This window comes from Embiotoca jacksoni, unplaced genomic scaffold, assembly GCF_022577435.1.
Source record: "Embiotoca jacksoni isolate LCO1_2020_lvr unplaced genomic scaffold, fEmbJac1.0.p SCAF_13, whole genome shotgun sequence".
In the NCBI taxonomy this organism is placed as follows: domain Eukaryota; kingdom Metazoa; phylum Chordata; class Actinopteri; family Embiotocidae; genus Embiotoca; species Embiotoca jacksoni.
In genome coordinates this window covers 14,699,395-14,718,380 of record NW_027185263.1, presented here as the reverse complement: position 1 = coordinate 14,718,380, position 18,986 = coordinate 14,699,395, and the positions used below count along the sequence as shown (strand labels likewise).

The 18,986-nt window shown below is 41.0% G+C and overlaps 1 protein-coding gene across 2 annotated transcripts in view; it reads left to right on the top strand.

Annotated features, from left to right (window-relative positions):
• The window catches only part of LOC138196609 (roundabout homolog 2-like), a 77,078-nt gene extending 62,962 nt beyond the window's left edge, over positions 1 to 14,116 (top strand). The window contains exons 16-27 of one of the 2 annotated variants that reach the window (XM_069146839.1): positions 69 to 240; positions 1,327 to 1,503; positions 2,687 to 2,713; positions 2,882 to 2,921; positions 4,484 to 4,611; positions 5,296 to 5,550; positions 6,448 to 6,610; positions 7,723 to 7,980; positions 8,729 to 8,928; positions 11,252 to 11,413; positions 11,556 to 11,810; positions 12,573 to 14,116. In XM_069146839.1, the coding sequence (XP_069002940.1) occupies positions 69 to 240; positions 1,327 to 1,503; positions 2,687 to 2,713; positions 2,882 to 2,921; positions 4,484 to 4,611; positions 5,296 to 5,550; positions 6,448 to 6,610; positions 7,723 to 7,980; positions 8,729 to 8,928; positions 11,252 to 11,413; positions 11,556 to 11,810; positions 12,573 to 12,574 (1,839 nt within the window). In that variant the 3' untranslated portion in view covers positions 12,575 to 14,116. Of the gene's footprint in view, positions 1 to 68; positions 241 to 1,326; positions 1,504 to 2,686; positions 2,714 to 2,881; positions 2,922 to 4,483; positions 4,612 to 5,277; positions 5,551 to 6,447; positions 6,611 to 7,722; positions 7,981 to 8,728; positions 8,929 to 11,251; positions 11,414 to 11,555; positions 11,811 to 12,572 lie in introns of both variants that reach the window. The other variant, XM_069146838.1, reaches the window with a different exon arrangement.
• Positions 14,117 to 18,986: the final 4,870 nt, after the last annotated feature.

Below are 18,986 nucleotides of genomic sequence, written 5' to 3'. Positions count from 1 at the left end.
CTGAATATATTAGTCATGTGCTACCCACCCTTACACTGAAATATGTCTGCTGTGTCTGTCTCTGTCAGATCTGGTGTTTGGCCAACGAAACCCGCTTTCATGTCAATAAGTCTGTGGACGCAACCATCCGTTCAGTGGTAGTCGGGGGTCTGCAGACCGGAGTGCAGTACCGCGTGGAGGTGGCTGCAGGCACCAGCGCAGGGGTGGGGGTCAAGAGCAAACCCCAACTCATCATCTTGGGTAATCCACTCATACACACACACACACACACACACACACACACACACACACACCAGACCTGGAGTCAAATGGAATGACCTCAAAATGGGGGACCGAGGTCTCCATCACCGATTGGGGGTCTGGAAAAATGATTTATCAATTTATCGCACTTGAAGAAAAGAAGATTGCGCTTTACAACGCAGACGTCTATAGAGAAATCAATAGTGGTTCATTAAGTGTAGTGTCTGGTAACACTGTGCCAAGTACTGTTAGCCATATCAATAATCCTCTTCAATATGTGGGCAGCTGGTGCTAACAAAGTAGACAGTGTTTTTGTAGGAGCTTATCAGCCTATCACATCTTATGAAATAGCTAAAGGATGCCCAGAGTATATAAACCCAGAATCAATATGGGAGCCCAGGCCAGATGCTCTTCATCTGTGACTTTTGACTGATATATAATAACACCCTTAACGCCCAGAGAAAGGGAAACAGGCCTGTGGACTGAAGCTTAATGATGGGGGGGGATTCCTGCTGGAGACTGTGAATCTAATTTCACAGCACAGTAGCCGCAACAGAAAATCAAACTCTGTCAGAGCTGCTCTGTCAATCTTGTGTCTTGCAGCTCAAGTTGATAAGTGCACTGCTGAATTGATTAACTCTATATTGGATGCACTGATGCTGGGGGTTTTTTTGCTTTTTTTTTTTTTTTTTTTTTTTTGCTTTCACGAGTGTTTTTTCCCCCTCCCATTTATTCATGGCCTCATCTGTTGGCTGTCCCAGTAGTCCATGTCTCCTGATGTTTGATATACAGTATGTTTCATGCTTATTGTTTTTATTAAAAGCCCTGCATGCAATTTTACATTTTAATATAATTTCATATAATTTGACTGCAGTCTTCATTGTTTTTGTACATTGTTTTTGGTCTCATTTGAGACATGCTTTGCTCTATGTCGAGGACCATGACGGCAATGAGTTTTTATTTAATCCCAAAAGATTTTCATACACAACACTTGAAACACAATTATTTGTCCGCTCACATTAAATTGACTTTCAAACATCGTTTGTGTGTGTGTGTGTGTGTGTGTGTGTGTATTCGTGCCTCCAGGCGCAGAGCTGAGGGACGTGATGACAGGATCGGAGGGCAACAATAGCATCTCCGACGTCGTGAAGCAGCCGGCCTTCATCGCTGGTTTGGGAGGGGCCTGCTGGATTGTCCTCATGGGCTTCAGTGCCTGGCTGTACTGGAGGAGAAAAAAGAGGAAGGGACTCAGCAACTATGCAGGTAAAAGAAAAAGAGAAAAATCATTTGACATGGTTTTGCATCAACACAGGATCTCAAAGCGCAGTTGGTCTCTTTCTCGAGTGGAAGCTGATGTCATCGCAGATGTGACTCCATTTGAGCTGGCTAAAATGCAGAACAAAAGGAAATATATTCAGCGCAGATGGAAATAGGCCCTATTTACTTTAATTCACTGTGCACTGATGTGCATCAACTGTGCTGAGTTCCATCAGCACCACACCTCAACACTCTAATACATTCATACGAGATAAGTAATTTAACATCCCCTTCCATTATCAGAGCACGGCTGGTGTTGTTTGCACATTAACATGAGGTACGTCAAGGTTTAGGTATGGAATGTTCTTTCATCCCGCTGCGAGTCAAGCATATAGCTGTTTGCAATTATCATAATGTGCATTGCAGCTTTCACAATGACTTGGGGAAAGAGAGAGAGAGAGAGAAAGAGAGAGACAGAAAGAGAGAGAAAAAGAGAGAGAGAGAAAAAGCACTGTGATTTCCTAATTCAACAGGGATTTAGATGATTGAGTGCTGCTTCTCTGATCCCTTCTCTCACAACAAACTGAGGAGTTTAATTCCAAAACATCACATTTCCATTTTGAAAATACTGTTTCTTTTTTTAAAGAAGCATTCATATAAAATATTCTGTGATTTCTTTTTTAATGTTAAATATCTTTCAAATAACTTAATTTTAAATAATGAAGAGATTTCAGAATGAATTGCTTGTTTTGTTGTGTTTTGAGGTGTCACATTTGCAAAATGATTTCACAATGAACCTCCTATTCCTCATACTTCTTAATACAAACCTCTTTCCCCAAAATGTGATTTAGAAGAATTCCATAGATAGATGAAATTATGATGAGGATGCAGATGCCCCAGTGCAAATAAAGGGTTAAACGTGTCACCTTCAGTTAACCTTTAACCCTGAGGGCAATTGGTGCAATTCAGAAAATGCTGGAATGTAATGGTTAGATGCATCTAAATCTGATCGGTGCTGACACATCATCAGTAATGGATGAACAAACAAAGCATAAATGAACGGACTCCATCCACATTTCTACACCCAGTTTCATGAATTGTTTTGGCATGAGAATATGACTTCATCTTTTTGATATTTGTGCTTGTGATTCGTGACACTATGTGTACTCTCTGTCTTTTTGAATTGCAGTTCAGTCATTCACCTTTACTCGAGCAGGTATGTCTTTACATTGTGTTCTTACATATAAAAATGCCACAGTAATTTAGCTGCCTGCATTCTGGACAGCAATAATTTATCAGTCGTTTAAATTGACAGTGCTGCTGTACGTCATTGGACAAAAATGCAGTTTACTTCCTTCTCTCTCGCCCTTCTTTTCTCTGCAAGTCACGTTCCAACGAGACAGAGGCCTCATCAGGAATGGAAGGTGAGAATTTAACTTCTAAAAACCAAGAAACCGCACAGCGAGAGTCCCCCCGCTGACATCTCCGTGCTACACACTCTGCCTTCTCAATGACACGAGCCCATTGTAAAAGCTGAAATGAAGAGTTCCCCTGTGATGAATGGAATTTGCATACATGTTCCCCTCTGCTTATTCATACTGTATCAGTGGGTGATTTGCACCGGTGTTCACTTGATGAAACCATTAATCACCCCTTTGAAGTGAGTGCTAGCAATTAATGCAGGTGGGCAGCTGTTTTATTCACGGGCTGGCTCTCGGTTCATGTGAGGTGGCTGGAAGTGTGAGAGGTCGCAGGAGAGGGGGAGAGGTGATGAATGTTCTGTTTAATAAGCTTGGCGGAGTGCACACAGTCATGGGTCGTATGTGGGGGGAACAAAGTGTTGGACCTTGAGACTCCCCTCGGCCACCAAGAGAATTTCCTGCCAGCTCAAATCGCCCAAAGTTAAGCCTACCGTTCTCTGCTGTTGTTTCAGTAACTCTTTCATATGAATACAGAGGTGAATTTGCTTTGCAGAAAGTGGATTTCCTCTGCTTCCTCTTTCCTTTTTGTCACACCTTAGCAAGCAGATAAGCCCACAGCCAGAGCAAATGTGGCAAGTAATAAACTAAAAATAAACTGATTCTTGCCAAACCCCTTTTTGCACAAGTGTGTTTCTCCACACTGACTGTGCACGCACACATTATTGTGTGTGGTGTTGGCGTGTTTCTCAGAGAAAATGTATGTAAATGTATGTATATGCTCGTGTAGTTTAAAATGGAAATTATTGACGTAATTGTTTGAACACCTTTGAGCCATCACCAAGTCAGCTGTGAACAATTCCCTTGGCACTTGGCACATCAGGCTCAGTGGGAAATTCACTGTGTAGTTGCATATTAAGTAAATATATGCGAGCAGAATGTGTTCCCTTAATGTGCTGGCATGTGAATGTTTAGCCATTTTTACAGCTGCTGATATGAAGGCGGCTGTTTTTTTTTTTCTTCTTCTTTTTTTCCTCCGTGAATTGCTGCCCACAACTTTCCTACCTTGAAGTCGGAGCCTGTATTCATGACTGTTGTATTTCACAAAGACAAAATGACATGGTAGCTCTTCCTAAACCACCTAATGGGCTTTTGCTGTCTCTGTTGCCATGGAGACAGTGCAGCAGTGTAGCTGATCTGCCAGAGGCTGTCCATGATTCTCAATTTAAAATGTAAATTTCTGTTGTGCTAAGGCTCTAAAGTGGATTTAGTGTGTATTTAGGCCTGCCTTGTTTCTCCGGGGAGAGTAAGGGGTGGTAGAGTTAAGGGGAGGCAGAAGTCTGATTTATAGACTTGCCATTTTATGTCTCTCTGTTGTTTATTGTTGCCCGTGTGCTGGGCTTGCTCCACAGGCGAGAATATGCTGAATGAGTTTTCACATCAATTTGTTGTTGATGCAGCAAGAAGAAAATGAGCAATACAGTTACCAGGGGTAGGCTGAATATTTAACAATGTCACTGCTTCTCTGTCTCCCTCCTCTCTGTCCGACTTCAAACATCCTCTCACAGCCGTCCGGGGCTGCTGAAAGCGGGTGACCAAGGCCTGCCCTGGTTGGCCGACTCATGGCCTTCCACAAGCCTCCCGGCTAATGGCGGCTTGGGAAGTCCGAAGGGCGGCGGCAACTTTGGCCGAGGAGGTAAGAAACGTAAACAGGCAGGGGTGATGAAGGATACGGTTTCAGCAATGCCTGGCTGGACAGCTTTGACACTCATCCTTTTGGAAGCATAGTGACAGAATATCACAAATAAGCACGCACACACAAACAGGCTGAGCACACACACAAATTAAAAGCTCCTCTGAGGGCTATATTTTGCTAATTTGATTTGACAAGCTTGATATTTGGCTTAAAATTTCTGGTATTTGGATATACTTCTTCCCTGTCATTCTTTGCCATGCCTTGCCGTTATGCATTTCTTGAGGTTGTACAAGATTGATAATCCAAATATACGGGTTTGCATTGTGTATTTGTACGTTTGCATGTGCTCAAAGCTCAGTGGAACCCGGTGAGCCTCAGGCTTTATGTGTGTGAGACAGTAGAGCTGAAGGTTAGCTCTGTTTGAGTATCCCTCATGTGAAAACTCCACCCGTCTCCCACAGAGTGTTGCATGCTAATTACGGTTGTTGATAATCACTTTCATTTATATCAAGTCCATCTGAGACCTGTATTTAACTAATAGAGAGTGCCAGAGCAGCAGGGAGTGTTAATGACCTTAAAGATCGTTAACTTCATGTCAACTCATCTCTCCATGATGTTTTTTCTCCATTCCCCTCCTCGCTCCGTCTTCACCCCTCTTCATCTCAGATGTTTTGCCGTCTGCAGCCGTGGAGAAAACGGGCACCATGCTGTCTGACGGTGCCATCTACAGCAGTATCGACTTCATGGGGAAGGCAGGGTACAGCAGCCCGGCCCGAGGCAGTCAGCCCACCCCCTACGCCACCACTCAGATACTCCAGTCCAACAGCTTCCACGAGCTGGCTGTGGACAGGCCAGATCCCCGCTGGAAGGCTTCTCTCCAGGCCCAGCAGGAAATAGCAAACCTGGGCTACTCGCTAACTGACAGACGCCCTGGCACTGGTAAGAGCCGTGATGAAACGAGCACGATCTCAATTCCTTTCTCTTTGTCTTGTGGTCCGCCGTTTGCACCCTTGTGTCTGTAACTTTAGTCTCCGTGTGCTGCAGCACTGCAACATTTTTACATAAAATCACGGGCAATGTGGGGTTTTTTTCGTCATTGAAATTACTACAAACTTAATCAGGGAAAGAGCCAAATGGAAAGGGGGAAATTTATTTACATATTCACTAAAAATGGACCCTAAGGATAATGTTCTTAATTACTCTTCTGTCTTCATCACAATTGTACCCTGGGAGCTTATCTAGCCCAGAAATGTCACACAATCATGACGCATTTCTTTGGGTTAATTTGATTAGTGATGGCAGAAAATGCCTCGGTGTTCGGAGTTATTTATTTAGTTTATATACGTTTAGTAAAGTCACGGAGGCGTTTCTGTCTGTACTTTTGTAGTTTTGCACAATAGGCTGTGTGCTCAGCTAAATGTCAGCCTTACCAGAGATAAAATAGAGCAAGTGGGAAGAGGCTGTATGGAGGCAACTTTAAGTGGTTTGCCGCAGGTTTTGATGCCTCTTTAAGAAATGTCAACATTTAGAAAAAGTCCTAATGTGCTGTCAGCACACAAAAAAGAGACATAATGAACACCGGGTGGGAGACAGGTTTGAAAAAGTTCAGATAGCGGAGAAAAAAAATAGAAGATAGCTTTCAAAGCAGCGCTGGATGTGTGTGTGTGTGTGTGTGTGTGGGTGTGTGTGTGTGTGTGTGTGTGTGTGTGTGTGTGTGTGTGTGTGTGTGTGTGTGTGTGTGTGTGTGTGTGAACTCAGTGTGGAGTATTGGTGTAGAGATTTCTTGACATTGTGTAAGAGAAGGCTAAACATTCTTTCCTCTTTACCTACCCCCAGGTGCAAAGGTTGGGAAGAAAAAGAAGGTGAAGGGTGGAACAAAAACCTCTAAATCAAATGGGACATGTTGGGCGAACATGCCCCTGCCTCCGCCACCCATGCACCCTCTCCCCGGGACCGAGGTTGACCTTGACCGTTACCCCCAGGAAAACCACGGAGGAGGGTAAGATGCATTCATATCTCATCAATCTCTGCCCTGAAACACACACAAAACATAGAAAGGCAGAGGAAACACATGCAAACACAGTAATGCACAATGTTGGACAACACTTGGACAGCACATGAATGTGCCTTGTGGAAGAATAAAAATGTTTAAAGCAGGGGTGTCAAACATACGGCCCGCGGGCCGCATACGGCCCACCAGGGGGTCCAGCTCGGCCCGCCGGATGACTTTGCGAAGTGTGAAAATTACGGAAAGACATAAATTGCATTTCTATGAGAATATGGAGGTTTATGAGTACAAACGTTTTGTAATTTGTTTTAATCGATCCAGCAATTGCTTCAAAAACAGCGTAAATGCGACGTCTGCTCCGGAGGCAGCAGCGCTCGCTGCTAGGGAATCTGCAGAGGAGAGCCCAGGCAGATAAACAGTGGGCTGATGTCTGAGTCTCTGGTTTTTATGTTTCTAGTTTATTGTAGAAAGACCTTAAAATAGGGTTCATCATCCAAAAACCTTCACCAGTGATTTAAACGTAGAGAAGTATTGTCGTTATTATGCTATGATTTTACTGGTCTGGCCCACTTGAGATCAAAGTGGGCAGTGTGTGGCCCCTTAACTAAAATGAGTTTGACACCCCTGGTTTAAAGGATTACATTTAGGTCAGTTTATGACGGGTTTGGGGGAAATAATCATAAAGTAGAGACTATTTCTAAGTGTTAAGAATATTTTCTGTGTCGTAAAATGTACATATTGTCTGTCAAACAGCTGATTAGTTGAAGACATCCTTACAGAAACAAACATGAGTTTCCCATGTTTTTCACATTGGACACGTGATCGCACCTTTGACACATGTTTACCGCATGTTGCAACATATGATAACAAAAATATGTGGAAAAGTTTTCACATGGGAATCTACATGGGCTACACACATTACACTATGGAAATGTTCCAAAACCACATGTTTCATATGTGCAAAATACACATTTCTCATGTGCACAATCACATGTTTAGGCTATGTGGTCACATGAATGTTTGTACATGTGAAATTCATGTTTTTCTGTAAGGGCAAACTCAATATGATGATTAATAAAAAATGATTTTTGTCCACATACCAGATATGACAGCAACAGCTGGGCCCCGCCCATGTCTGTCCAGACCTACTGCCACCAGAGTTTGGACAACGAAGTTGAGGAGGAGCGAGGTCCGACTCCTCCCCTGAGAGGAAGGTCCTCCTCGCCTGCAGCAGCTCCTTTCAGTCAGCCCTCATCTTCCTCTCTCACCTCCGCCCACCATGAAGAAATGCAGTCCATCTTGCAGGCCCACCTGGATGAGCTGACCAGAGCTTACCAGTACGAGGTGGCCAAGCAGGCGTGGTGAGGATCCTTTAGTCATTATTTTCTAAAATGACTTACATCTTCTCTGGTAAAACAAAAGACCTCATCTGAATCATTCGAAAGCCTCACACTGCCTGAAGGCATCGCAGCGTCATTTAAATGTTTGCTTTGCACAGTCGGTGAGATACCTATAATTTTATTCATTTCCTTCCGTTGATAGTTTGGGTTTTGCATATCAATGGCTGATGTTTGAGCATCTTATAATGCTGGTATTTACATGTGTCAGCCCAAACCTGCAGTCCATGTGTCTTGCGAGCGATAAAACCATCTCTCCATTGATTACACCTTTGATGGAGCATTGGAAAACTTGACAAGTCAGTGGTGACATGTGTTGGAGGGTAATGACAGGGTTTAGTCTTACATGCTGGTCTGACATGGGTAAATAGAGTTGGTAATTATGCATGCATCTCCTCTACGGTGGGATGTGAGCCATCATGGAGGACAGCTGTGCGGGAGATAACAGGCATGTTGGTGACAGCCCTGCCCATCCAGATATCCTTTATCCAGTCCAATTACAACTCCATTGTGTTAGCACAACGCACACCAGCGCTGAGAAAGTAATCAGTGAAATCACTGCAGGCATTCATGGTTTCTGCACATTGCATCCATACCCTTCTGAATATCCACTAATTCTGCATTCTACCACTTGTTTTGCAGCATTTTCATGGCAAATTGTTTGAAATTGACTTTGTTTATTCATATACAGTATTTTCCCATATTTAATTAGGCACATGAAGAGCAGTCCAAATGTGTCCAACACCCCAATGGACTTCATGTCCAGTACACTGGGCTCTGATTTGGGAGCCACACTCCTTTCTGAAGAAGACGAGGAGGAAGAGGAAGAGGAGAGATACGCTGTGGTGTCAAAGAATTTGTGTGGCTTTGAATACACTCCTGATCACAGTGTGGATAACCTTGAGGGCTCAGGTATGTCTTATAATTCATAGAAGTGATTGCTTTGAAACGGATGTAGGAGTTCATGCTCACAGCTAACTGTCCTGAAGGAAACACATCACCACATTCGTTCAGTTCAAAATACCATCAAACACATGAGAAATGTGGCCAATGCCGTTTCAGATAATTGTCAATAATGCCATGGGGGATGGTGAAATACCATAACAAATTTGAATTCAACTTTATTTACAGACCATCTGCGATGCAAAATTCCAACAGAGGGTGCTCAACAATAAAAGGAAAGTAAAAGAATACAAAAGTGATACATAAAGAAAATAAAAAATAATAATAATAAATGACTATATAAAAAATATTAAGAATTCTAAGCTAAAAAGACTGTCTCAGGTGTTTACAGCTCGTGATGCCCTTCGCTCATGTATACATCTATATTTTATGAATATAAATAATAAATTGAACAATTCATTATGAAAAACTGACTATTTTTTTCACATTTATCTATTGGATGTATTCATCTCATTAAAAGCACCCTGCGTTTAAGAATATGGATAGCTAAAGTCAAGCTCATCATTTGCATGTATATGAATAGGAAATAAGCAGATTTTGACATACCTATTACTCCCTGTGCAGCTCAAATAGTTTTTTTGTTGTTATCATCACTAACAAACCAAGATAGTGTGCATGGAAATGTTTTTATTTGAAATTTTGAAATTGCAATTTTGATATGTAAAAGGGGGGACAATCCTTCTTTTACCTGTCATACAGTACATGTAGCTGAAGCGGCTACAGCCACTCAACCCACTGCTGCATTCATATTGGACAGTCTAAACTGTAACTCCATTGACAATGTTCAGTGCCGGTTCAGGGAGAAGTGTGTTCTTTGTGTGGGAAGCTAAAAAGTAGTTCCGTGACACATAAAGGGTGATGTTTGCGTGTGTCTGTGATGCACAGAAATTACAGAACAACATTAAAAAACATGGCACTGGATGCTCAAAAAACATCAGCTTTTGACTAATCCGGGGTTTAGCAGATTTGTCCAATATCAACATGCTGCCTGCCAACAGGGTTTGGGCCACTGAGGCTGAAATCACAGTGCAGTGTGTTGGCTCGCTGAACTATCGCCTATGGACACACTGCATAGAACAAAGACCAAAGCATACAATAGATGATTCAGTGCCACACATCCAAACCCTCCCTTAACCCCCCCCCCCTCCCTCCCCATAGTGCTAAGTCTTTTAGGATATTACATAGTAGATTAGGAGCATGTCAGTGTAGCCAACAGGGACAGTGATTGACGCTCAAAAGGTGATGCAGGAACTGTAGTTGGTCAAAAGTAAAATGGATATCATGGGTACCCTTTTAAAACTAACAGTATTGCTTTTCAAACGGATATTCAGACAGCCTGTTAAAAGTTCCTTGAAGTCATCCTCGGACAGACATCGAAGCCATAACGTACAATATTTTTAACAACTTTATTAGCACTCTCACCGAGAAGTAACACATCTAACATTTAAGGTTTGATGCATTTATAAATAGGTTTCTGTCTGAAAGTTTCTTTAGAGAGAAACTTGATAGCCTCTCCCACAGGGACACAACTGCACCATTTTTAGATTCCACTGTTTGATAGGTTAAGATTGACTTGTGCATTGAGAATATGTGTTCTTCAACACTTTTAATAAGCCGCTGCAGGGCAAAATATAGGTCAGCGTGACTAAAAATATTTACAAACATTAGCAATGCAAACAATTTATCAACTCATATTTTAGCTGTCACATATTGTGAGGCACTGTGTTAGAAGTGTGCCCACGCCCACTGAGAGAATGTCTTCAGTCCAGTGAATGAAGTCACTGTGGCGGCAGTATTTCCACAGGGGGAGCCAGATTGCATTTGGGGAGTGTTGCTGTAAATGACATATTTGTTAACACATATTTCTGTGATGTCTGTTCCTTAATAGTTCCTCACATTGCTCCAAAGAAAGAAAAAAAACAGCTCTTTAGAATATCTGATTAAAGCTTTTAGTAACACTATTGTAGAAGCAGAAGTATGAAGGAGTTATACTTATTTCCATAAATCCAGTGGGATGGAAACAGTGCGCGAATCCTCTTTACACCTCGTTTAAAGATACCACATTTAGACGAGAATGTTTCACAAAGGATTTGCATAACATATCCAGTAATTAATCTGACTTCTTTGTCTTTGTTGATTTCAATTTTGACACTAATCCTTCTGACTCTGTAGATCTGCATCACTCTTAAAATGTCTGGCTTGATCTGCTCTGTGTGAGCCAAATACTTGTTAGCTGAACCTTTATCTTCAATAGCAGTCTCGCTCGTTGTAGGTAAAGCCTCCCAGCAGTGTCACTCCGATAGCTTTGGCACGGCGGACCGCGGCGCACAGGGCACACATAGCCTTGGACACAAGAGGGCACCACTCACCGGCCACAAACCTCAGACAGACAAGGTTGGAACTCTTCCCAGACGAAGGGGCGCCAACACAGACGGTAAGTTTGGACTTCAATACTCTCAGCCATTATTTATCAAAAGAATCCTCTGTTATGGTAAATTCAGTGCAAAGGGCTTATATATCATGATATCGTATTTGTATCCTTTGCCAAACACCCTCATCGACCACCCACTCCGCAGCCCACACGCCGGCGATGAAGTCCCTGCACGGCATGGGTTCCCACATGCACGGCTCGTGGGCAGCTGCGGCATCAGACCCTTCTGAGGAGTGCATGGTGACCGTGTCGACGCTGGAGCGGCAGCATATGGCTTCCTGGAGTGGCACGGCATCATCCAACAGGGCCACCCTGAGCAGGGGCTCCCACAAGAGACCTGGCACAGACCCCTCCCACAACGGGCATCCTTCCACAAACGGCACAGAGAAAAGGGAGCACTGTAAGTGTCGATCCTCGTGGGGGCGCATCAGTGTGCACATCACACATGAGTGGGTGTATCAAATACTGCACAGAGAGCAATAACATGCAAGTTGTACTAAACCTTTTTACTCCCGTGTTTACTAAATCATGTAATAGTTTTCATTTGATTAACTCTGACAAAGAATAATAGACAAAACATTACATTTAATCGGCTTACTTGTTTACCTATTTGAATTATTAATATGATTTTGTAGAATTGCTTATAATAACCTCAGAAAAATTCCTATTATCTCATATTATTATAGCCAGGTCTGAGAAATAGAAGTATTTGGTGGGAAATAATTGAAGTATTTCCACTTGAAAAATGAAGCAGCTAAACTGAAGAGAAATTATGCTTGTAAGAAAGGTGTGAATATCATAATCAAATGTATAATTTTACACTTAGTTGTACTTTTGAGCTCATTTTTGTGCTTTCAACTTATTTATATGACTTTCTATTTTTAATTTGACTTCAATCCCGCATTTTGATTTTGTTAAATTCTTTTAAGACTAACTTGATTCCATACACAAATTTAGAAACAACTAACACACACATTACTTAATGCGTAGCTACAGTGACATTTTTTTTTATATGAAGAGGAAATAATGTATAAATATTTAAGATATCAGGATCAAATGTATCTTGAGGTAGTTTAATGGAAATGCAGATACTGAGAGTGGAGTATTCAGTGTCATCCAGAGTTCACAGTGTTGTTGTTGTGTCTTCCTGTCTCTCTTTCAGAGTCTATGTGAGGCATCATTCCCTGCAGTTGCTGCCTGTCCCAGGACACCTTGTTTATAAGCGCTATGAGATTTTTCTCTCTGCGAGTGACACAGAATGATGTTCAGAAGACGGAGAGGAGAGCGAATGATGACGAAGAAGCAAAATTGTGCGAGATGAAATGCAGAGCTGTAAATGTCATGTACAGACACCGACACCACTCTCACAGTGTTACTTTCACCCCCCCCTCCCCCCACACACACACACCCACACACACCCCCTCCCCTCTTCAAAAGAGTATGTTATATGTCCGCTTCTATATTCTGTCACATGGTGTACAACCGTTCACACAGTGGAGATGAAGAAGAAAACACAACTAAATGACTAATTGAAATGAAAAAGGACTTGCATAATTTGTAAATATATTTTGTAATGTTTTTTCTCTTTCTTTTGCTTTGCTATGCAAGCCAAACCCAATGTTGTCTCTTTTGTGATTTATTACTGTGAATCATTTTTCATTAATGCTCAAACTGTTAGCTTATTTCGATGAAGCTACTGTATTGTTGTACTTTGCACAGAGCGTTTTTGGTGAAAATAAGCACAAACTCATTGTCAGCTGAGCTGAGGAGGAGAATCATAATGGCAAAGAGGGATGTCTATGATGAGCAGAACATAAAACAGAAGATATATTCTTGGCTGTGCTGTAGTTGTTTTGAGAAATACTCGCAGTATATTGAGAGATACAAGGGGGAAAAAAACACAGGTAAATACTTGGAACTAATATGCCAAAATAACTAACTTGTGTTTCATATTTCTTGCTGGGAATCCTATTATGCATTATACTAACAATGGTTCTCAGCAAATGGTTACCATAACATTTTTCAATGGTAACAAAGCAACACATCAGTTGTGATATCCAAAGCAAAGACATAAGAAAATGGATACTTCTCTGCCATTCCCAAAAAGAATATGTTCATAAATAATATATGTGTTTCCTTTCCAGTTACATCCAGTGACACAATCATGTGCAATATTCAAAAGATAATATGACAGTAAAGGGAAATGAGAAAGTGAAAGTCACGTGCATTATTACTTTATTACTTTAGTAGGGCAGAGAAAAATGAATTCAAGTGTCCCAATGTCACCTGCAGACAAATTGCGTAGATTGCAATTGCAAGATGGACTGAAAAAATATGTGATGTTAAACATCAAAGAAATGATACCATTTTGATTTGTTGTTATGTACTGTAGTACACTGCTGAATGGTTATGAATCTACACCGTCAACTTACAAAAAGTTGTATAGAGTTAAATGACCGCCAAATTTGAAAGATGTTTTGCAAAGTTTTAGAATGCAAATGATTAGTATTTCCTGCCCATGAGATTCAGGATGTCTTCACATGTTTGGATGGTTACTGTATGTTCTGATCATTGTTCTGGTAATGGCTCTCCCTTTTGAAGAATCTTTACATGCCAGATTGGTTTGCCCTCAGGAAATACACAGCCACACACAGTAGGGCCATTTTTCAATCCTTTGATGCAAAATAAAAAATGTGTATGTGAAAATGAACTGCTCACAATGCCTGAGTCTGAAACCCTGTTTGTACCCAGATTTTTGAATCGGTTAGATTTTAGACTGGAAAATGATGTATGGGCTTTTACTCGCATCTCATTTACAGTCAGTTTTACCTACGAGGTGGACTGCACACTTGCAGCTAAAAAGGAAGAAAATAGTATTATATTTTCTCATTGCATACTACTTTGGTGAAGTACTAATTGCCATCTGTGACAAAAGTCATGAAATCATTGCGAAGAGAAGAAGAATTTAGCTCATTTTATTTTAACCAATGTCCCCCCCTTATTTGCATTTCATACGTGTTTCCACATAACACTGTGTAGGGCATGCTTTAAATGTGATATTGCACATCCAGGCATACCCGTATATGTGAAAATGGTGCATCCATTTCGAGAACTGTCTGACACGCTGCTTCAATATATGAACAGTTTGTCTAAATCGTCACCTAAACTTAAGCTGCCTGACGTTGGATCCTTTTTCAGAGTCCATCTCTGGACCACACGGCAGCTCCCTGTTGTTATGTGAAGGTAACTTTGTTACAGATCAGCACTGGGGAGGATGGCTTCAGGCGACGGGACAATAGGTGCTGTACACAGTGTGGTCACAGCCTGTCAGTGTTTGTATCTTGAAATGGATGGGCAAGGATTAGGGCAGTCTGCAGATACTGTGCAGACAGGGAGGACAATGTGCAATCCACCTCTAAAACTTTACATCCAATTAATTTGGTTTCCAGAAGTGCCACAAGGACAGAAGAATTAGTATTGTGTAGGCTGTTCTATATCACTTTGATGCAATTTGGCTTCCCTGTTACAGGGACTACCCTCCTCCCAAACACACACACACACACACACACACACACACACACACACACACACACACCCCATCGCCAAGTGTTGTACAAGCCCTTCTTAACAGCTTGTAGTACATTTGAATTTAATGGAAGAGCAGAAACTCATAGCTGAGCCCACAGAGCCCAATTACAGGACTCTACCTGCGTTAATACAGCTACACTTCTGTCTCATAAAGATTTAGCTTGATGTACAGCTCTCGGAATGGTGTGCTGACTTTGTGGGATGTTGTGGTTTTGGTTTAATGAAAAATCAGTTTACTGTAACAAATTTATTGCTGAGATCCTATTTTCCAGCTCTCAGGGGAGCAATTTGGCCTCAAACTGCTTCACTTCTCCAGACACTGCTACAAACAACTGAAAAATGCTTGTAATGGAGGTCCTTTTTTTCTATGGAACGCACTAGTAGTTATAATGACAATAAAGCATCTAAAAGGATCGTGCATTTTTCTTTTTCCAAGAAAATAATTCATACACGCATCAACTCCTGTTTGCAAGCACTATTTGAATGATGGTACAGGAAGTCATCAACCTGGGAAAAATTAAAAGAAGGTGTTCAAGTGTTTGAGAGAGTTCTTGGTGGTTTGAACCTACGGTATGATGATGTAAGATGTTACCGGCTTCTGTGCCACATTTTCCTTTCCTTTTCAGTGTTAATATAAATGCATGCTGCATCTTTAAACTGGAACACCCGGGGTGAGCAGGGTGAGGAGCAGGAGTGCTAGTCTGCACCTGACCCCGACCTTTAACCTCTGTATGACTGAAGTGACAGGTTCACCTTTGAGGATGCAAATTTTACAGGTTGGGTGTTTTATTACATCTTATATCCATAATAGAAAGAAGACTATGAGCTTATTTCAGGAATATTTCTATTTGAAACAAGACATTTGCAAATTAACATATTTCACCCAAAAAGAGGACCCACTTCAAAATCAAGAGTTTTGCCCCTGTGCAGGTAAAAAAAAAAAAAAAAAACAGGGTGATGGAGAAAGAAATTGCTGTAATTTGAACTCAGATTGTCAGCGTGCACGACAAGAGCCTCATTATGGATTCAAATAAAATAAAAAGAAGACTATATGGGTAAATCTTCTTATCTAGGACAACATGAATGAAAAAATATGACAGGTTAGCCTCATACAATTCTTGTTATATTTATTCAACATGTAACACAATATTAGCATATTTACATACAAGATATTCAGGTGTGTAGTGCTTTCACCCCAGTGCAAAGCCAATTTTAGACACAAGTAGAGTCAGAATAATACCTAACCTTAACCCCATTATGAATTCAAAAAGCAAGCCATCATATTTCACACTTTGAAGTTCAGGTAACTGAACTGCTTTTTCAGTTTAGTAATACTGCACTCAAGAGCTAGACTTTACATTGATTACACAGTAGGTCATATGACTGTAATAACTGTAATATTATATCCTGCAAATTATTATCATTGCTGGTTTAAGAGGAAAAGAAAGGCAACTATTCACTCCTGGGATTTTCTTGGATCTCAATTGAGAATGATTGGTGTCATTTCATGCAATTTTCCCAACATGTGGTGGACAACCTTTTCAGTATGATTATGAGTAACCTTGCCTCAAAAGGCTGATTTGTGACTCGTGACATTTGGCTAATTGCAACATTGGAAGAGCGTGTTGGTTTACGTGCACCCCACCTGAGACCGCGAGTCCCGCTCTGTGGCTCAGCTACCCTGAGGGTAAGCTAAAGGCCAGTGGTCTCTCCCTCGGTGACCAATTTATTTTCGTCTTGTTCACCCACATGGTTCATCTACTTCTTTTATGTTGCCACTTCACATTGTGCCACTGACATGGAGCAGCAAAGCCTCTCCTGGAGGTCTCTGATAGAAGCTATTTAAGTAAATACGGATGCAAGCAAATATTGATATGTATCTTTGTCCTACTTTCTCTGAGTCACAGTCTCTAGGTTTCAGCCAGAGAAAAGTTCTGATGTTTAATCCCGGCACCAAAACACACCCCTAGTTACTGGCGGCTCCCCTGGAGAGCACATCTGTATTCAAGCCTTTCCAGTTATGACAGCTTGTCTCTGCAATATTCCCCCATTTTTTTTTTCTTCCTCCTCCCCAGAAATCTCGACTTAAACATTGTCTACTCGTGTTGTCATGGGAATCTCATTGAGCCAGAGCGAGGCTGTTCTCACATTCATCTGCTGAAAGGGAGGAGATGAAGATAAAGATGTGTACATATAATTCACAACTAGATTGGAGGCCAGTCTTTGTCCAATTTACATAAATGTGAAGGAAAACAGTACATTGGAGCATCTTTTGTCCAGTAAAGTTTTTACTTTAGGACCCCTGTATTACATTAAATATTAAAGTATAATTTCATGATTTCATTATTACAAACTAGTGGAGGTGATTTGTTCTCTATAGTCAAATAAAACTGTTGTTTTACTCCATAACAAAAAAAATATGGCAATCGTCATATTTATGAATGTATGCATAATTTTCTGTTGCTGCAATCCAATCCTTGTATGCCCAAACACCCATAGGCTGCACGGTAAATGTTGTTTGCATTATGAGGTGAACAAACTGTATGGTTTGGAGGCGATGGCAGCTGGTTAATTCTTCAAAGAAACTGGAAGATTTGGAAATTTTACTAAACTTTTGTTCCATAATTTTTCAAGGGTAAACAGTATTTCCAAGTTCAATAAGTCTACCTATGGTCTGTCCTAGAGGCATTTATCCCCCCCGTTCAGTGGGCATCCTTCCACAGTTACAGCACAAGCGCCTTTTGGAGATGAAGATACATTAGAAAAATACGACGACAACGTTATGAGTAAGTACACTGGGGAGGTGAAATCTACGTAGCTTCAAGGTTCAAGACGTACAAAAACTGCTATTATGTTTCCTGCCTGTTATAAAGCAAGTGTTATTGCTGCAAATTAAGTGTGTAAGCCTATCGTTATAATAATTTAGTTTTTACAACTCTCGCCATTGCAAAATAAATAGGTAGGCCACAAGCTGGTCTGCAGATCATATTGATAACAGCAATTAGCATTACAGTTACAATTACTTGTAAATTGTAAACAACAACAAGCTATGGAGGTCAAGGGCATAACCATAATATTGACATTTGGGGGGTCCAAATATATATATATATATATATATGTGTATATTTATATATATTGTTTTCACTTTTTGGACAACATGCTTATAGTATGACGTTTTTTTTTCACATTTTGGACGACATTAAAGAAGTAAGTATGCTATTTATGACGACATGCTATAAGTATTACTTTTGTTCAAGTTTTGGAAGCCAGCATAGTGGTGCAGTTGTCAGCATTGTCGTCTCAGTCTAAAGCTCCCGGGTTTTATTCCCGCCTGGTACTTTCTATGTGGAATTTGCATGTTCCTGCAAAACTACAAACCTAAAAGTAAAGTTTGTCATCCATAATATGGATGACTAACTTATGCATGTAGTCCATAAAGTAAAACATTACATTCAAGCAAGAACATGCAATCCTCCACACACTAAGTTCCAGGCACCCTATCAAACCCAGAACCTCCTGATTGTGAGATGACAACGCTGGTTTGGAACTGCACCATTTTGCTGCCTTTGTTGCATGCTTGTTTGACTTATATGACTTATATGACTTTTAAACATGTTATGGAAGAGCAATCAACAGTGCAGTGTTTGGCATTGTTGCCTTCCAGTCAGAAGGTTCTAGGTTCGAGACTCGTCCTGAAAAGGATGACATTAACATCTTAAATGAAGAGCCACGTCAAGGGCAAGAATCGAACCTGGAACCTTCTGACTGGGAGTCACCAATGCACCACCGTGCTATAAAATATGGAAAAAAAAGTCATACTGTAGCATGTCATCCAAAATATGGAAAAACAAGTCATACTGTAGCATGTCGTACAAAATATGATAAAAAAAAAAAAAAAAGTCATACTGTGGCATGTCGTCCTAAATATAAAAATAAAGTGATACTTGCGTGTCGTCCGAAATATGAATTGTCCATGTCCAAATTATGA